The sequence below is a fragment of the Mesoplodon mirus genome (assembly GCF_964341445.2).
Source record: "Mesoplodon mirus genome assembly, chromosome: 10".
Classification (NCBI taxonomy): domain Eukaryota; kingdom Metazoa; phylum Chordata; class Mammalia; order Artiodactyla; family Ziphiidae; genus Mesoplodon; species Mesoplodon mirus.
The window spans coordinates 26,888,922-26,908,797 of record NC_138986.1 but is presented as its reverse complement, the minus strand read 5'-3'; the positions used below and the strand labels follow the sequence as shown (position 1 = coordinate 26,908,797).

The 19,876-nt window shown below is 42.5% G+C and overlaps 1 protein-coding gene across 3 annotated transcripts in view; it reads right to left on the bottom strand.

The window, feature by feature from the left end:
- Positions 1–19,345, bottom strand: part of MAP3K5 (mitogen-activated protein kinase kinase kinase 5) — a 220,647-nt gene extending 201,302 nt beyond the window's left edge. For all 3 annotated transcript variants that reach the window (XM_082634390.1, XM_082634391.1, XM_082634392.1), the window contains exon 1: positions 18,800–19,345. In XM_082634390.1, the coding sequence (XP_082490516.1) occupies positions 18,800–19,223 (424 nt within the window). In that variant the 5' untranslated portion in view covers positions 19,224–19,345. The remainder of the gene's footprint in view (positions 1–18,799) is intronic.
- Between the last annotated feature and the right edge of the window lie 531 nt (positions 19,346–19,876).

Genomic DNA, 19,876 nt, shown 5'->3' with positions numbered 1-19,876 from the left:
GATTATTTTAAAAGAATCTGGTTTTGAGGGCTTCTCTGGTGGCACAGTGGTTGAGAATCTGCCTGCCGATGCAGGGGACACAGGTTTGTGCCCCGGTCCGGGAAGATCCCACATGCCGCAGAGCAGCTGGGCCCGTGAGCCACGGCCGCTGAGCCTGCGGGTCCGGATCCTGTACTCCACAACGGGAGAGGCCACAACAGTGAGAGGCCCGCGTACCACAAAAAAAAAAAATTAAAAAAAGAATCTGGTTTTGAAAATTGGGTGCCATTTTTCTTTTTCTCTTTTTTTTTTTGGCTGCATTGGGTCTTAGTTGTGGCATGCAGGATCTTCATTGTGGCATGTAGGATCTTTCATTGCAGCGTGCAGGCTTCTCTCTAGTTGTGGCGCATGGGCTCTAGAGCCCTTGGGCTCAGTAGTTGCAGTGTGCGGGCTCAGTAATTGCAGCACGTGGGCTCTCTAGTTTGGTGCGCAGGCTTAGCTGCCCAGCAGCATGTGGGATCTTAGTGTCCTGACCAAAGAGGGTACCCGCGTCCCCTGCATTGGAAGGCAGATTCTTAACCACTGGACCACCAGGGAAGTCCCAATTGAGTGCCATTTAATGAGATGTTAGGAACTAGAGGAGGGGACCAATTTCTGTAGGGAAATGAGTTTGAAGGTTATCTGGGATCACAGCAGATGTGGAGTATACATCAGACAGTTAAAGCTACAGCTAGGGGGTTCTGAGCTAAAAAGACATAGTAGGGAGACATCTGACACCAAAACAGGCCTTTTGTTCATTTCACATGGACTAAAGGAATGAAATCCACCTAATCCCCCATATTGTTACTAGAAACCTGGACAACTAAACCTTTCTACTCTAATCTTTTTATTTATTGTAATTACCATTATTATTATTATCAAATAATAATAATATTATTATTACTATTAGAAGATTCTGTACTATCTTGACAACCCAATATTTTAAAATATGTTTTCTTTGGAAATGCTCTTTTAGAAAATTCAAGTTTCACCCTGAGAACTGATTTTCGAGACAAGTTGTTAAAAGATTGGGCTCTGTAATGGTTTTTTACTAAAGGAAAGAAAGAGAAAGGAAGAAAGAGAGACAGAGAGAGAGAGAAAGAAAGAAAGAGAAAGAGAGACAGAGAGAGAACTTAGTCCTTGGTAAAGCCATCCTTAGGTAAACGAAATGTTTCTAAGCAAATGTTTCTAAGTAAATGTGTTCCTTCTCTCTCCTACTCCAGTGAGTATTACACGAAAGAGTAAGGGGGTATCATCAGAAACATGAGTCAACATGAGACACATGTGTCCTTCACTGGATGCATAAAAGATAAGGCTGAAGGGAGTTGATTCCAAGATAAGCCAGTAAAACAATAGTAACTATTCAGATAAGATTTTTTTTGAGAGGGGGGGAGCTTCTTTTGGAATGGACAAACAGACAAAGAATACAAGTGAAGGAGCCTGTCTGATAGTGAGAGCACCTTCAGAGTAATCCAGGGTTTATACCAGTACTGTAGACAGAGTAGCTCTCCACTTGGCAGTGACTGGAACCTAAGGTGAAGAAAGCCTAAAAAGTGGTCAGAGTTTTTAAAAAATTTGTTTCCATTGTAGGTTTACGAAGTGAGATGGCACTAAGTAAAAAAGATCTCTTTTAAAGAATGAATCATTTTTACTTATAAGTGGCCAGCGTTCTATGCAATGAAGTGTTTCAAGTGACTGAGGAAATAACAAAAGCATTTTTGATCTCAGTTCTTCTTCTTTGAGCTTCAAAAACCTATGAAATCCAGCCATTGGAGAGAAAAGAATGAAAACCTTACCTAGCCTGAGCTATCCATTTTCTTAGGGAACACTTTCACCTCCTGAACAAGTCCGACACTTCTGTAAACTGAGTTCCATCAGTAAAGAACCCTCAACTTAAGCTGTATCACTGTGAATTTAAATTTATTATCTAAGTTACAGAATTTCACAAGGAAAATCAGCTCTACTTTCAGCTAATTACAATTAGCCAAGAAAACAAGTACACTTACAAAGGGTCACACTCTGAAGTTCTTTCTGGAAGAAAGTGGTTGGGAATTTGTATTCCACGTTCCCTCAGAAACAATGTTAAATAATACTTGAGCCCACAAAGGCTTACTGACCTCATCGTGTCTCTAAGGCATAAACACCAGCAGGACCAGGCAAGGTCCCTTAGCCCAGGAGCAGGGTACACAGCTGCCAGCAGCTGCCTTCTCTTTCTGCTTCTCTCACCAACACATTGGTTTATTTATTTTTTTAATTATTTTTATTTATCTATTTTTTTAAATTGAAGTATAGTTGATTTACGAGGTTGTGTTAATTTCTGCTGTATAGCAAAGTGAGTCAGTTATACATATATATACGTATTTTTTCATATTCTTTTCCATTATGGTTTATCTCAGGATATCGAATACAGTTCCCTGTGCTAGACAGTAGGACCTTGTTGCTTATCCACGCTGTATGTAACAGGTTGCAGCTGTAAAACCCAAACTCCCAGTCCACCCCTCCCCCAGCCCCACCCCGTTGGCAACCACAAGTCTGTTCTCTAGGTCTGTGAGTCTGTTTGTAGACGGGTTCATTTGCAACACACTTCTTTAAAAAAACTACTCTTGGTTATACGCCTCCCGTTGTTCACCAGCAATCACTCAAAGACACTATTCCAGACAACCACCACCACCTACTCTCCTGAAATTGCTCTGGCAAAAGTTATCAAGGGCTTTCTAATCTCCAAGTCCAGCTATTTCTCTGAAACATCCAACTTTTCTGACTTCTGACTTCTTCCTGTCGCTTTCAGCTAGCTCACTCTTTTCCTCTCTCTTCCACTCTCTGAACTTTCCCCCGTCCCTTGTCTTACCTCTTGACCACTTCTCTTTCTCACTAGTTGATGGCTTCCTCTGTCCATCTTTAAATGCTGGTGTTGTCTCTGTTCCACCATAGGCCCTCTTTTTATTCTACCTCTTTCTTATGGGGAGTCTCACTTATTCTCAGAATTTAAAATGCCTGGCACGTAATACGTGCTTTCACTGTTATCCTTCAAAACCCAATTCAAATATCATCTTCTATCCAAAGCCTTAGCCAACCTCCTCCACACTCCCTTCTTCCCCAGAAGAATCCTCTGTCACTTGTGTTCTCAAAGCACTTTATATAAACTTCTAATATAGCAATCAGCAATCGGCAATCAGCATAGCCTACTCTATCTTTATAGCTGGTCTCCTGCACTGGACTGTGAGCCCCTCAACAGAAGGGTTGATTTCACTGAATTCTGTAAGTGCGGCCACTTCATGATCAAGCACAGATCTATAGGTCAAGCACAGATACAGAAGACCTGGGGGATGTCAAGATCCATAAAATGTGATCTTTGCCACCTAGGAACTTCACTCACACTTAAGTAGAAAAGGCAGATTTCAAAATCAATAACTAAACACCAGTAAGGGAGAATGCAATATTCATACATTCAATCCATCAATATGTATCAGGTGCCTATTAAGTGCCAAGCACTGTATTAGGTACTAGAGATACAGGATAAACAAGACAGACAAGGAAAAGAGACATGGAATTATACTTTAACGATCCTTTAAAGTACCTGAAACTGCTTCTTCTATGTCAGTCAGACCTTTCTAACAAAGGATTTCTCATTATCCCACAACATTGGACTTGACTTTTTAGGTTGTTCCTTCTTAGTCATTTCACATATGATGCAACACTTATGGAGCAACAGCTTTTTTTTATATCCCCCAAAGAATCAAGTAAACAAATTAAGATGTATTTAATAGTTCTTAAGAGATTATTTTAAGAGGCAACAGAGAGACAAACATAAACATCAATAAAAAATTACACAGATCTTAAAGAGGGGCTAAAAAATAGAAAGTTAAAGAGTTCCATGATTATTCTTAGCTGAAATAAAAAAGAATGCTAAGCTCCAGCTCATAAATAACTATGCAATATGCTGGATTTAGGAAGGAATTTCCCTGGTGACCACATATTATAGCTCAAATGTTGGGCAATATTTTCTTCTGTGATTAAAGCGGACAATTACAAGACTTGAGAAGGTAATTCTCATAGACTAAATATAAAGTCATCAGAAGCTCATAAGCCAGTTCAAGTCTTAGGTGGAGCCTTCACAAGTTAGACCAGGTAACTGAAAACTGAAAGCAGATTAGGGCCTTGGATTCTCCAATCATAGCTTTATTTTTTCTCCTTTAATGCTCTTAGAAAATCTTCTCAAATTAAGTTGGCTTATCCTCTGGCACAGAACTCTGTTTAGGGAACATGCTCTTGCTCCCCTGACAAATAAATAAAGGAGAACCAACCCAAAAAAGTGGAATTTGAAAACAGAAAAATCAGGGCTGCTTCATACATCTGTCTCTGCAAACTTATTCCAACATGTCTAATGATATTTTCATAGGAAAGCACAAACCTATTAAATAGTGGTGGTCTGGGAAAATTAAGGCATGACAACACATAAATATCATAGTACAATTTTGTTCAAAATTCCCAAGCAGTGTCACAACACAGGGGCAACAGCTTTTGTGTGAACAACTTACTTGCTGCTAAGGATGGTGTCTAGCCCCTCTTGGGCTATTCCAAGATTAACAGTGAATGGAAAGAGGTAATAAGAAGAAGATACCAGCCTTGGATAATCAAGAGATTATCAATCACGAAGAATGTTCACTATATATTTATCAAGATGAAACCTGCTTCTTTAATAAAACAGAGCTTTATTAAATGCAGAGTCCTGAGCTCTGAGCAGCTTGGAAATTGTGAAGTAGCAATTTTCAATTACTTATCTCCCTTTCACCAAACAGTGAAAATATGATTCAACGTTGGAGGCAAACCAAAGAGATAGAGCAATATCTTAACTTTGGTTCCAAGTGTATAAGAGATTTGGCTGACACAGAAAAGTGTCACTCTCATGCTATCAAGGTTTTACCTTCTCCGAGATTTCATAAATGGGCACCGAACGACAGTTATAAATGTAACCATAAAACTACACAGAGGTTACTTGAGCTCAGTCACCTACAATTCTTGTCTGCCTTTTTTCTGACTTCTGTTGCCTTAAACAAAGAATGGAGAACAGGATTCTGTCTGAACTTTTAAACTTTCTGTAAATCCAAGCAAGCCATGGCTTAACCCTGTCATTAATGAACGCCAATGAATATTTACATGTTAGCAGCTTGTAAACGCTCCTGCAATTTACTTCTTCATTAGTACATCTTTGCATCTAACTCATTTCTTCAAAAGAACCTTAAAAAGTGAGCTTTGGAAACATATTATGTTCGTGATAAATATGAATTTTTGTCACTTATACCTTGGTGTGACATAAATCAATCCAAATAAAAACTTATGACCAAGTGTGTCACTCATTTGAATACATGCTATATGGACCAGTAAACACTAACAAAATACTCCTGGAAATTAAATGTTAAGTCAAAAGCAGAGCTGACTGTGCAAAGATTTCATAATGCTGACAACCCTTAATTTTAGACTTTGGAAACAACACAAATGCAGATTTTCAGGTTGACACTCTAGTAAACACAGCAGGATCAGTCCTTGGGTAACCCACTCATGTGGCATATTTAATGATCAAATAAATGTTCTACACTACTGAGTTACAAAGGAAAGAAGAGTCTAGGACTCTATTAAGAGTCTAGGCTAGCATTTCCTTTCCAACTTTATTTCAGATTTACCAACTGCCAAGTGTACTTTAAGCACATAAACTATTGGCAGCGCTAAGTTGCTGGGCAAGAAAAGTTAGGCCAACTATTGTCATAACTCACGTGCAAGCTACAACATTGTTCTCGAATTTCACTAGATCAAGCCAAGCAACTTACACCCCAACCCTGTTTTGCAACACACACACACACACACACACAGATACATTAGGTTTTAAAGCCAGACTCTGCCACTCTACATAGTCTAGAAATCTTTTCTTACTCTGACTGCATATAAATAGTAAACAGTAAACTGACCAAGAGTTAGCTTTGAAAAGCTAAAATCCTACTATCTAGATCCGAAGATCTGAATTTTCACTGGATCAACCAAAGCTAGTTTCCCAAGGCCAATTCCTAAAAATCTACAAATTGTCTTGGTAGAACTAAGATACATCAATTGTATGTATGTGACTCAAAAATAATTAGAGGACTTCCCTGGTGGTGCAGTGGTTAAGAATCCGCCTGCCAATGGAGGGGACACGGGTTCAAGCCCTGGTCTGGGAAGATCCCACATGCCGTGGAGCAACTAAGCCCATGCACCACAACTACTGAGCCTGCGAGCCACAACTACTGAGCCCGCGTGCCTAGAGCCCATGCTCTGAAACAAGATAAGCCACTGCAATGAGAAGCCTGCGCACCACAACTAAAGAAAGCCCACATGCAGCAATGAAGACCCAACGCAGACAAAAATAAATAAAAATATAAATAAACATAAAAAAAAATAATTAGAAAGGTTACATAAAGTGTACGTTCATAATGTTGCTTAGAAAGTTCAAAGGTAGCCCAGATTTCAACCTTAGTCATTTTTATGTATACCACAACACAGATATGGTTCTGCAAGCATCAACAAGGTATCTAACACTTGTCTGCCATTTAGATTCCATTCTCTAAATGGAATTTTGTTTGTTTACTATCTTCATTCTTGCCCAGCCACTCAGTAACCTGGCATTCAAGCTAACTATTTTCTGTCAACCAAGGACCATACATAGGCCCCAGGCATTACCAACAAGCAAGCAACATAATTTTATCATGGACTATATGCCTAAGGAATCCTAAATTGATACTACATTGTTGGCATGTTGCAATTACCTAAAATAGCCTCAATTTTTTTCACAAACTGAAAGGATTAATACAAGAGAATTTAAATACAGATCAAATTCCACTACTGTAGAAACAGTATATAAGAAAAAAGATTCTAAGTCTCAAGTAATAACTCCACTTGTTTCTATGAGTCATTATATAAAATAATTCTTCCACGTTAAAGACTTACAATACCTCCTTGAAGTCAATTTAATAGATTTTGTCAATATTTATAAAAGACCTTAAAGGTTTTTAATAAAATCTGGGTATTTATTTAACTACTTTTGGAACATGATACTGATTTCATATAAAAATAAAGTGAAGAGCCTAACGCATAGTTTACAGGTGTATAAGATTATTAGTTTCAATGCATTTTCACATCTGTTATAGCAGTAATGAACATTGTTCTCATGTGTCCAGTTTAATGAAATCATCCATAATGTGAAGTCCTTAAAAAATTCCCTTGGATTTTTTACTTATTCACTACTTAGAGCATCACCTTGCATGTGGTAGGCTCCCAATAATTATTTATTAAATTGTTGAATTCAATGGGCAGACTGTAAGACCATAAAAGGCAGAAATTGCACTCTTAACCTAATTCTGTGCAGACCTTAGGAAGAAATCTTGCAGATTTTAAGTAGTCAACAAATGTCTACTGATGAGAAGACTGTAATTTAATGTTGTCAAACAGAAATTTTATTTCTAGAAGACAGGAGAGCATAGTTATAAATGAACAGACTCTGGGATCAGACAGTCTTAGGTTCAAAACTTTGTTCTACCAAGTGGCACTAGGAAAGTGGATAACTCTGCAGGGTCTCAGTTTCCCCATGTGTAAAACTGATCCACTGGTATTATCTGCCTCATAAAGATTGAATAAGATCAGGCATGTAGAGTGAGTGGCACAGCACCTGGCACTCAGTAACACATGGTGTTCATTTGGGTATGACTTGCCTTAAATTACAAGATCAAAGTAACATATTTGGTGTGTGGAGTCTTAGAGCAATTTGCCAGCCCTCTAAAACATTATATGCATTTTTCCCTCCAAAAAATAAACCTGTTTGGAGTGATCTAGACTACTGAAGTTCCTGTTAGTAATGATGATTTCCTAGTATATGAATGAGGCTGGGTTTGCAGACACTGCAAGCAACACACTGGTGTATTTCTGACTTGTTTCTGGTCAAGGCACCCTCTGGGAACTATCTGATTAAAAAAAAAAAAAAAAAGGACCTTTGACTGTCTTTCTAGTGATAAAACCATTTTATAATGCTTTTGGGATAAACGTTAAATTGTATAAAACCGATAGTAATGCAAATAATACTTGTCCACAGTGATACGAATGAATAGCTTGGTAGAGATACAATTGATTTCCACCTTATAGAAAAGATGACTCCAACATTTATACTTATAGAATTGCCTTACAAGAACACTCTATGACATAAATCACAGCAAGATCCTTTTTGACCCACCTCCTAGAGAAGTGGAAATAAAAACAAAAATAAACAAATGGGACCTAATGACACTTAAAAGCTTTTGCACAGCAAAGGAAACCATAAACAAGACCAAAAGACAACCCTCAGAATGGGAGAAAATATTTGCAAATGAAGCAACTGACAAAGGATTAATCTCCAAAATTTACAAGCAGCTCATGCAGCTCAATAACAACAACAAAAAAAACAACCCAATCCAAAAATGGGCAGAAGACCTAAATAGACATTTCTCCAAAGAAGATATACAGATTGCCAACAAACACATGAAAGGATGCTCAAGATCACTAATCATTAGAGAAATGCAAATCAAAACTACAATGAGGTATCACCTCACACCGGTCAGAATGGTCATCATCAAAAAATCTAGAAACAATAAATGCTGGAGAGGGTGTGGAGAAAAGGGAACACTCTTGCACTGTTGGTGGGAATGTAAACTGATACAGCCACTATGGAGAACAGGATGGAGGTTCCTTTAAAAACTAAAAATAAAACTACCATACGACCCAGCAATCCCACTACTGGGCATATACCCTGAGAAAACCATAATTCAAAAAGAGTCATGTGGGCTTCCCTGGTGGCACAGTGGTTGAGAGTCCACCTGCCGTTGCAGGGGACACGGGTTCGTGCCCTGGTCCAGGAAGATCCCACATGCCGTGGAGCAGCTGGGCCCGTGAGCCATGGCTGCTGAGCCTGCGCGTCCGGAGCCTGTGCAACAGGAGAGGCCACAACAGTGAGAGGCCTGCGTACCGCAAAAAAAAAAAAAAAGAGTCATGTATCAAAATGTTCATTGCAGCTCTGTTTACAATAGCCAGAACATGGAAGCAACCTAAGTGTCCATGATCAGATGAATGGATAAAGAAGATGTGGCACATATATACAATGGAATATTACTCAGCCATAAAAAGAAACAAAATTGAGTTATTTGTAGTGAGGTGGATGGACTTGGAGTCTATCATACAGAGTGAAGTAAGTCAGAAGGAGAAAAACAAATACCGTATGCTAACACATATATATGGAATCTAAGAAAAAAAAATGTCATGAAGAGCCTAGGGGTAGGACGGGAATAAAGACACAGACTTACTAGAGCATGGACTTGAGGATATGGGGAGGGGGAAGGGTAAGCTGTGACAAAGTGACAGAGTGGCATGGACATATATACACTACCAAACGTAGGGTGGATAGCTAGTGGGAAGCAGCAGCATGGCACAGGGAGATCAGCTAGGTGGTTTGTGACCACCTAGAGGGGTGGGATAGGGAGGGTCGGAGGGAGGGAGACGCAAGAGGGAAGAGATGTAGGAATATATGTATATGTATAACTGATTCACTTTGTTGTAAAGCAGAAACTAATACACCATTGTAAAGCAATTATACTCCAATAAAGATGTTTTAAAAAAAAAAAGGGCCTCCCTGATGGCACAGTGGTTGAGAGTCCGCCTGCCGATGCAGGGGACACGGGTTCGTGCCCTGGTCCGGGAAGATCCCACATGCCACGGAGCGGCTAGGCCCGTGAGCCATGGCCCCTGAGCCTGCGCGTCCGGAGCCTGTGCTCTGCAACGGGAGAGGCCACAACAGTGACAGGCCCGCGTACTGCACACACACACACACACACACACACACACACACACAAATTGCCTTAACAGTACATTAGCAGTTTGGCATCTATTAGCAATTTCATTTCAGCATTCCTGATTGTGTGCATGCACGTGTGTGTGTGTGTGTGTGTAATATCTGCTCTTCAAATTATCCTTTGAACCAATTTTATTATCTTACTGGTTTTTTCATGGTTTTCTCTGTAGTATCCTGGGGAAAACCCTGGAGTATTTGGGATTCAGAAGAGGTGAGTTCGACTTCGTAATCAACCAGTTGATTTATTCTGGCCAAGTCAAATACCCTTCTCCAAGGAGGAGTTGCCTCAACTGTGAAAGACAGAGGACTACACTGCCACATCTATTTATTTTCTGGAGCAAATAAGATAATCAAAAGAGGACTGCATTGCATAGAACAATATACATTTACATTATCATTCTGATTTAGCCACATAAAATCACCTACGCCCCAGTGTGACCAAACTATAAATTGGAAAATACCTAGCTGGAGGTAAAAGCCGCCGTGGCCCCTGGACAGCAAGAATCACACTCTTGGTCCTGGGTTGCCTTGGTTCTAAGCTGATACTTGTCACAATGAACTTATTAGAAAACTTGAATGTGATATCAAGAGGTATTTGACATGTAATAGCCTGGGTTTCCTTAATTCTTTGGGGATGATTTTTAAATAAGAAATAGGGGTAACTTAGATTTTGAAAGGAGAGTGAATTCTCTGGCTTAGGCAAATACCTGGTTTTACATGGTTTGGAGTCAGTGGTCAGATAGCCTGACATCCACTGATAACTCACTAGAGTAGTCCTCCTCCATGTTTCTGTTTTGTAAGAGTTCTTAGAAGAGACTAAAAGTATTGGAAAATACTACTGTAACTGGTCACAACCTCTTTTAAAGCCTTGCTGTACAAAGAAATATAACTTCCTTCCTGCATGAATCATATATACCAAAGGCAATTGCTTTGCCCATTGTTGATTACCTACTGTAACAGAAATGGTTTGCTTGTGGAATATTTACTGTTACCTTGTGCAACTTCTGAAGCATTCAAGTTACACAGATCTGCTCTGCTAGGATTTTCAGTAGAAGACGCTGTTAACATTTAAATTTTTTCTCCTCTCTTCTGTGTCCCCCTAAGAAAACTGCCACAATGTAGCCTGGGTTCTGCATCTTTTAGTTTTTATGTTTTCTTTTGGAAAAAAACAAAATTACAAAATAAAACATAAGATGTAAGTACTCACTTTCAAAATATTTTGGAATAATTAGACAAGACTTTAAAAATCAGCTTTGTCAGTGAGAAAGTGGCATGGACATATATACACTACCAAACGTAAAATAGATAGCTAGTGGGAAGCAACCGTATAGCACAGGGAGATCAGCTCGGTGCTCTGTGACCACCTAGAGGGGTGGGATAGGGAGGGTGGGACGGAGGGAGACGCAAGAGGGAAGAGATATGGGAACATATGTATATGTATAACTGATTCACTTTGTTATAAAGCAGAAACTAATACACAATTGTAAAGCAATTATACTCCAATAAAGATGTAAAAATAAATAAATAAATTAAATTAAATGCAAAAAAAAAAATCAGCTTTGTCTCATACCCTCTCTCCTTCGCCAATAATCTGACACATATTTTGATAAGTTTCTTTTCTTTTTACATAAATAAATTTATTTATTTATTAATTTTTGGCCGCGTTGGGTCTTTGTTACTGCACGCACGTTTTCTCTAGTTGCAGCGAGTGGAGGCTACTCTTTGTTGCTGTGCGCAGGCTTCTCATTGTGGGGGCTTCCCTGTTGCAGAGCACGGGCCCTAGGCGTGCGGACTTCTGTAGTTGTGGCACGTGGGCTCAGTAGTTGTGGTTCACAGGCTCAGCAGCTGTGGCGCACGGGCCCAACTGCTCTGCAGCACGTGGGATCCTCCCGGACCAGGGCTTGAACGCGTAACCCCTGCACTGGGAGGCGGATTCTCAACCACTGCACCACCAGGGAAGCCCTTGATGAGTTTCTTAAGTCAACATCTCCAGCCAGAGATAAAAGCCAATATATTAAAGCAATGAAAGAAGTCAACATATTAGAATCACCAGTGGATTTTAAAATAAATTATAATTTTGCTTTGCTTTCCTATTTTTCTTTTATGACACTAATAAAATTTGCAAATCTAATTTTGCTCCCTGAAAATAAGGGGTAGCTTTCTTAAACAGCCAGTTTCCCCACTTATCTATATCCAGTTTATGGGACAGTGAGGCTGTTTTCCCAAGATACACCTTTCCCAAGGCTGTTGGTTACCGGTTTCTTCCTGATACTCACACAGCTGTAGTTCCTGCAACACTGCCCACACCCACCTCATTTACTATAGTCTCAACTCTCAGCTTGCCTCAGGCAGAGCGGGGTGCTGTTTGAAGGGTCCGCTTAGGGCAACTACTTGCAAAGCAAAACCAGTTGGTACCTGTTGGTGGAAACTTGCACATTCATTGGGCATTGTGCTTGTCAACCTCCCACTGCTCCACAAAGAAGCAGTGAACCAATCTTATCCCGCAAACCAGAAACAGGAACTGAACGGGCCTCTAACTAGGCCTCCAAAACAGGAAGCAAGGGACAGTCCCTGCAGCCACCAGAGGGGAACTGACTTGTAGCAGAGAACTCCCAGAAGGCTGGCACCAGCCAAGGCCACTGGTGAGACAAGGCCAAGTTGTGTGCCCATAATTAGGCTTCACCTAGAGGTGGAACCAACTTGAACTATCAACTGATGAACATATGAAGCAGACAAAAGGCAACCAAATTGAAGCAAGAAACCAGGATCCCAGGAGCCTGGGAAGCAGGGTCAGTGGTGACAAGCTGCAGGTGACTATCTGGGATAAGAAATGGGTGCTCTAAAAACAAATGTTATTTTTGTGCTTTGGAGCTTTGTTTTTCGTTTTGCTTTTTTCCAATTTTCTAGTAAAGCTCTTTTTGGAAAATTTTAGCTTTGGCTCCAAGAAAGCAAGAGGAAGCACAGTGTTCTGAACTCACAGGGGGCAGGCAGGCAATGATATGCCAGCAAAAAGTCAACAGCCCAGAGAAAAACCATGAGTGGGCCTCCACTGGGATATTTTTTTCAGTCCTTTCCTAAACTAGACTTTTTCTTTATGAGTTTGCCTATGTTTGCTCTTTTGATAATTTTGCTAAGGCTTGTTTCTTGGGTGAAGAAGCGGTGACTGGAGGTAGGAAGGGGCTATAAGGCGGTTTAGACTAGAGGTTCTCAAACACTGCTCTGTTAATTGGCATGATAAAGTGTTCATCCATCATGGTGAAATGGGAAAAAGAATAATAAATAATGCATTTTTCCATACATTTACTGTATGCAAAAAGCTATTCTTTATTCTAAGTTTATGCCTTCCCTAATTCAACATAAAAAATGTGTTTTCTTTTTAAGAAGTCGTGGCAGTAGCTGGCTGGTTGTCAAGGTTTCTTTTTCTCTCTTTATTATAGACTTACCTGGAAAGATAAAATGTTGACAAATTCATGTCAGTCTTCAATTTTTTTAAACCAGTTCATGGGAACCACTATTTAGGAAATACTGGTGCCACCCAAGTATACTTCTCCCTCCAAGTATATGAGACAGTATATATGAAAGCCTCACTGGATTTAAAAGTAGAAAATGCAGAAGTGGGCTGGAAAATTCTTAGGAACTTCTCAGTCTGAGATAGAGAGGAGACAAAGGTTATGTTTGTTTTTGTTTTGTTATCAAATAAGACTGGAAGTCCTAAGGAGCTGTGCTGGAAGCAAGTGGAACCAAACCCAGAAAGTTCAGATGCCTGTCCAGTGACATGGCCCAAATGGGTGACTTTTATCACAAACCCAAGTAAGGTGGGAACACTATAGAGATGAAAATATAAAGGCTAAATTCTTAAAATTTCAGCCTCCATGTGTTTCCTTCCTGCTACCCACTGTTGCTACTGGGTGAAAGGCTGAGTAAGAGATTGCAATACAGAGCGCCTAAGAGAAAGGCCAGGCGATGTTCTGGCTAGGGGCAGGGAAAGGGGAAGCAGGCAGCCATCCAATCCTGAGCCCCCTGAGAGGGAGTGAGGTGGCCTTGAGCAAAGCACTGTCCCTGGGTCTTACATCAGCTGGAAGTCAAGCCCCATAAATAGGTTTGGAGGGGACGAAGGTGAACGTGTTTATGGATCCCCTGCCGGTATCGCTTCCTCCTTCGCTGAGCATCCTTCCTCCTCCATCCCTGCCCAGCCTCCCTCCTCTCCCTAAAGCCACCCAATCCTTCCTTTGTCCCCTGCCTCACCAGAGCCCCTCTTCTCAACACCACCAATCCAAAGTGATGCTCCTACATCCAGCCAGGATGCTACCAGAAGCTAGATGAATGCAAAAGTTCCTGATTCTAACACAGGAAAAGATGTATTCAAAGTCCCAGTTTTGGGCTCCCCTGGTGGCGCAGTAGTTGGGAGTCCACCTGCCAATGCAGGGGATGCGGGTTTGTGCCCCCGTCCGGGAAGATCCCACATGCCGCGGAGCGGCTGGGCCCGTGAGCCATGGCCGCTGAGCCTGCACGTCCGGAGCCTGTGCTTCGCAACGGGAGAGGCCACAACAGTGAGAGGCCCGCGTACCGCAAAAAAAAAAAAGTCCCAGTTTTAAGACTTCCCTGTGGCGCAGTGGTTAAGAATCCGCCTGCCAATGCAGGAGACATGGGTTCGAGCCCTGGTCTGGGAAGATCTCACATGCCGCAGAGCAACTAAGCCTGTGCGCCACAACTACTGAGCCTGAGCTCTAGAGCCTGCGAGCCACAACTACTGCACCCTCGTGCCACAACTACTGCACCCTCATGCCACAACTACTGCACCCTCGTGCCACAACTACTGAAGCCCACATGCCTAGAGCCTGTGCTCCACAAGAGAAGCCACCGCAGTGAGAATCCCGCGCACCACAACAAAGAGTAGCCCCCGCTCACCGCAACCAGAGAAAGCCCACACACAGCAACGAAGACCCAATGCAGCCAAAAATAAATAAATTAATTAATTTTTTTAAAAAGTCCCAGTTTTAGGTTGGCAGGAACATAATTTTCTGAATGTTTAAACAGATAAATGGGTTTCACACTTCAAGTACAGTGAGTTAACAAGGCTTCTTATAGTCTAGCCCCAAATTTAACCACCAGCTATAATACTATTTCTAAGAAAAAGTGTGCTCTTGGATCTAAGCAGCAATCTTGAATCATTTAGCCTGAATGAACGAATATAATTCTTTATGGTTCAGTTTTTCCATAAGCAAAGTAGGGGAATAATAAAGCCTATACCAGCCATATTTCACAAAACTAATGTTCATTTTTTTAAAAATGTTGAGACCCTGCCAGTTGGGGGTCTGTCTACCTGAATGGAATAGTTCTGCATCACTAACATCTGTATCACTAACATCTGTATCACTGACATCTCTTAGATTTTACAGAAATTTACTGCCTACAATGCAGGGGGCTGGGAAGGGGTGTTGTTAGCTTGGCAACTGCCATCTCTGAGTGACAGTATTGTATATCTAAGTACAATGAATTTTCATAAAATCTTTGATAGAACATTAGTTTCCTCTCAGAACGGGAATGAAAGAGAGAATGACAAGTGTAGTCAAAGAACAAACTCAATTACAGTTAAACGATAATCAAATAGGGAAAATCAATGAAAACCTTTAACTGCAATCTATTCTTTAGAAAGATACCAGTACACAAAGATAGCGGAAGCTTCTAAAAATGTAAACAAGCTTTAAGTTCTTATTCATTCTATTAAGCTGAGCTGTTCTAACACCAACATTCCCTTTTAAATGTTGAGGCCCTTGTTAAGTCCCTCTTGCTTACCATTCTATTGCAGATTGGGGTCACCTGTGAACCCCACTCCCCAGTTTGGTTCTAGAGGCTATTTCCTGGAAGCCCAAGGCATTCCGTGTAGACCCTCACAACCAGGACTTGAATCTGCACTTCTCATGGACCCTGAGCTCCTGGAGGTGGCAACGTGATATTAATACAAGCAGTTCATTCATCTCTGTGGACTGAAGTGATTCATTTTTTAATCAATACTGTCATAATTTTAAGGTACAGAATTTGGGGGCTGGAAGGAATCGTAGAACCCAATTATTACAACCCTTCTCTGAGATTTTAAATTACTTGCTCCAAATTGGAGAACCAGGACCAGATCCAGATCTTGAAACTCTTGTTCCGATGTTCTGTCCCCGCACACCCTGTTGTCTTCCCTTTTCAAACTCACAGGATTACATGAGGGAATCTTAGAAATTTACTTCAATTTCCCCCTCTACTTCCATCCTTGGTCAATTTTATAGGCCGCTGAAGGAGACAAAGGGCCTCACTCACAATTATGTGGTTCAGAGCAGAGCCAGGATGAAAACTCAGATGGAACTTGAGGGATGATGTTCTTCCCACTATATCATAACGGTTCAACTTTCGAGCGGAGGTAGTGGATGTCGAGCAATGGTCAGCATGGGGCCAAAACCTTGCCAGGCCTGTTTTTGTAAGGCCTGCAAGCTAAGATTGGTTCTTCCATTTTTAAATGGTTGGGGGAAAAACATCAAAAAAGAATAATACTTTGTGAATTACATGAAATTTAAATTTCAGTGTCCATGAACAAAGTTTTACTGGAATACAGCCACAATGATTTGTTTAGGTCCTCTTGAGTATTAGCTGCAGAGTTGAGGAGTTGTGAGAGACACCTCCTGCAAAGTCTAAAATGTTTATACCATCTGGCCCTTTACAGAAAAATCTGCTGAACCCTGGAAGAGGATGAGCAAGCGCTCTCTTAGAAATCAGAAGTCAAGTTCTACTACTATCTAACTTGGCTGCCCTCAGTTTAGAAAAACAAAGGGTTTGGACAAAACTGATACCATCCTTATTCGGTCACATCTTCAACATCTTCATGCTGAATGAGAAAGCTCAGAGATCATGTCACAGGCAGGGGTGAAACTGGGGCCTGCCCAGGTTGAACAAAGCAGTGGGATGGAACAGAGCTGGCCCGGAAACACTGGTTTTCCTAGAGCGTGTCCTCCTCCCCGCTATCCCACGTTGCACCAAGATGGCTCATAAGGTCCCTGACAGCTCTCTGTCACATGAGTTCGATGCTTCCCTCTCTTGATTCTGAGAGTAAATCAGCCCAGCTAAATGCAGGTAGCAAGGGCGAAGCCGGACTTTTTAGAATCAGGCACCCAAAGTGAAATTCTCCATTAACCAGTTGTTACCTATGACCTTGGGCCAGTGATGGACCCCTTGGTTTTCTCATCTAAGAAGGATGCTAAGTACTTCCTTCACAGGCTTGTTTGGAGGATTAAATGAGATACATTTCAAATGTCTGGTCCCTTCTAATCTTTCTCTCTCCCTTTCTCAGAGACGGTATTTGGAGAATAAACAGTACGTGAGCCTTGTTAGGAAACTCTTTCGAATTAGCTTAGAATTTAAGATTACTTTTATAAAAAAATACCCAATCTATCAATGCAATAAAAACAGGCTTATTATTTCACTGGGTGTTTTCCTCACATACCTTTCAGTTCTTTGAAACTTCTTCCAAATTATAATCCAAAAATAAAAGTGCTGTAATTTTTAGAAAAGTTATGTTCCTTGTTTAGAAAAGCAAGCCACACAAAGAACCAACCTAAAATATATTATACTCATGTCCAGTTATGAAAACCAAGACTGTAAAATACACCCGAACCAAAGTCCTAGTTTATTTAGTCTGGCTTCCTTAACATGAAGTTCTTCTTGTTCTTAAAATATTCAGCTTTGGCTGAATTCCAAGACGGACACAAGCCTACTTCAGGTGTTTTGAAGGGACGGAAGAGAATTAGAACTGGCAACAAGATTGGATTATAAAACCTTCTACGTGATCACAAATCCAAGAACCTTATTGCTTGAAACCACCATTAAATCAAATTTTATGCCCCCACTTATAAAAAAAATAAATACATATATATCCTCAATATTGGTTGTACAGGGTGCTAAAGGTTAATTTCAATAACATGCTTTCATCCCTAACATTTGCTAACAGATAGCAAATTGCTGCAGTCACTTGAATTGCAGTGACGCTTTCTGAAATCTGTAATAGGTTGAAAAGATTTTTTTTCATGAATTATTCTAGCAACCACTTTAATGGGCACACTTTAATGGCCGATCTATTCTTAGTTATTAAAATAGCATATCAGTGTTTTAAACAATGTTAAAATTATATACTTTCCAGCCCATCAGGGCATATGGAGTAATAAAAAAACAGGCCTTGGTTCTTTCACCAAAATCCTAACAAAGATATCATACAAGTTTAGTGTAAATTACAGAGTTGCTTTTGGAAGTAATTACTTGAAACTTCAAATTGGTAAGAGATGGGAAATCAAACCACTAAACTTAAGGTAAAGGGATCTGGGAAGATCATGACATAACATGCAAATTCATACAGATCCGCTCTGCCTGCAGCTGGCTGAGTGGCAGAAGTCATGATTTCTGTACTCCCAAAAGTACACAGAAAAAATGAGGACATCATCTAAAACAGGCACAGGTATATATAGAAGGAAAATGTGGGCCAAACCTAACAGAACAGAAACCAAAACACTAAATGTAGAAAGGCTGATTGGGCCAAATATCTCGCAATGCACGAGATCAGAAGTTCCTTAAGAGGACCACACGCACCCCGGGCTCCTGGTGGCTGGGCAGTCAGACTCTCGCACAAATACACTCTCCCCAGAGCTGCGAGAGGCCGCCCGGAGCAGTCACGCAGCGCGGCTCGCTGCCTCTAAGATGGGGCAAGAAGTAAATAAGTAGGAAGCACGATTGCTGCCCAGAAATTGTTTTTTCCTGCCCAGGAAAGAAAACAAAAAACATTTTCCCCCCTGCGGCGGCCTGAGAAAAAGTGAACCCTGACCGCGGAGGATGGGGAAGGGGTTGCACACGCACCTGCATTGTAAAAACGGTCCAGCACCGCAGTTTCCCCAAAGTCCAGTTTCCCGAAATGCAGGGTCTCCAGGGTGGCGCCCACCGTCTCGCACGCCTGCCGCAGGCACTGCAGGGCCTCGCTCTCGGCCACCACCAGCTGCCCCTGGCTCGCTTCGTTGATGACATATGCCACCGTGGTCCGTCGACCTCCTCCGCCACCAGAGTTGCCCCGGCCCCGGGTGGCGCTGCTCCCGGAGGTGGCACTGGGACACCCAGCACCAGGGGCGGCGGCACTCTCCACGTTCCAGAAGCTGCCCGGTGCCGGCGGCGGCAGCTGGTTCTCCTCGCCCTCGGCGGCCGGCGCCGCTCCTCCTCTCCGGTAGCTGCCGCCCTCGGCCAAGGGTGGCACGGAGAAAGTGATGCCCTCGCCCGCCTCCGCGCTCATCTCTCCCGGCCGGGCTGCAGTGGCGGCGGCGTCCCCCGCCCAGCCGCACCGTCTGGCCAGCCACAGCTCGGGGCTGCTCCGCGCGCGCCGGGCTAAGCAGCTTCCATCCCGCGTCGCGCCGCGCCGCCGCCTTCTCTCCGGCGCCCTCTCCCCCGAAGGGACGCCGCTGCCCGGCGGCGGCTCGCCCCTCCTCGGCGCCTCCGTGGCCGCGCCGCTCGCCCGCTGCAGGGTGTAGAGTACAAGGGGTGGGGAACCGGGTTGAGCGGGAAAGGACGGCGCTTCCTTTTCTTGGCTGGCGGACAAGTCGGCTAGCGAACCTGCGCCGCGGCGCGGCTCAAGGGCGCCCCTCTCGGGGTGCGGTGCGCCCTAGCCACCCGGAGCGCGGTCCTGGCTCCTTCCGTGCCGGGCGCTCTGGGAGGGGTCGGGGAGGGCGCCCTCTGGGTGGGGAGCTACCTGGCTAGCACCTCACAGGTGGGCAGACTTCCTGGACCGCGTCCCGGAACAGCTGCAGCGGCCGCCGAAAAGATCCGCCTCCTTCCTCGGCGGCGGCTCCCCTTCATCTGCTCTGTTTCCTCCTCCTTCCCCGGCCTCGTTTGTCTTCCGATTGCCGCGCCCGCTTCGTCCTGGCAACAGCCTGGCCGCTCCAGTCTCAC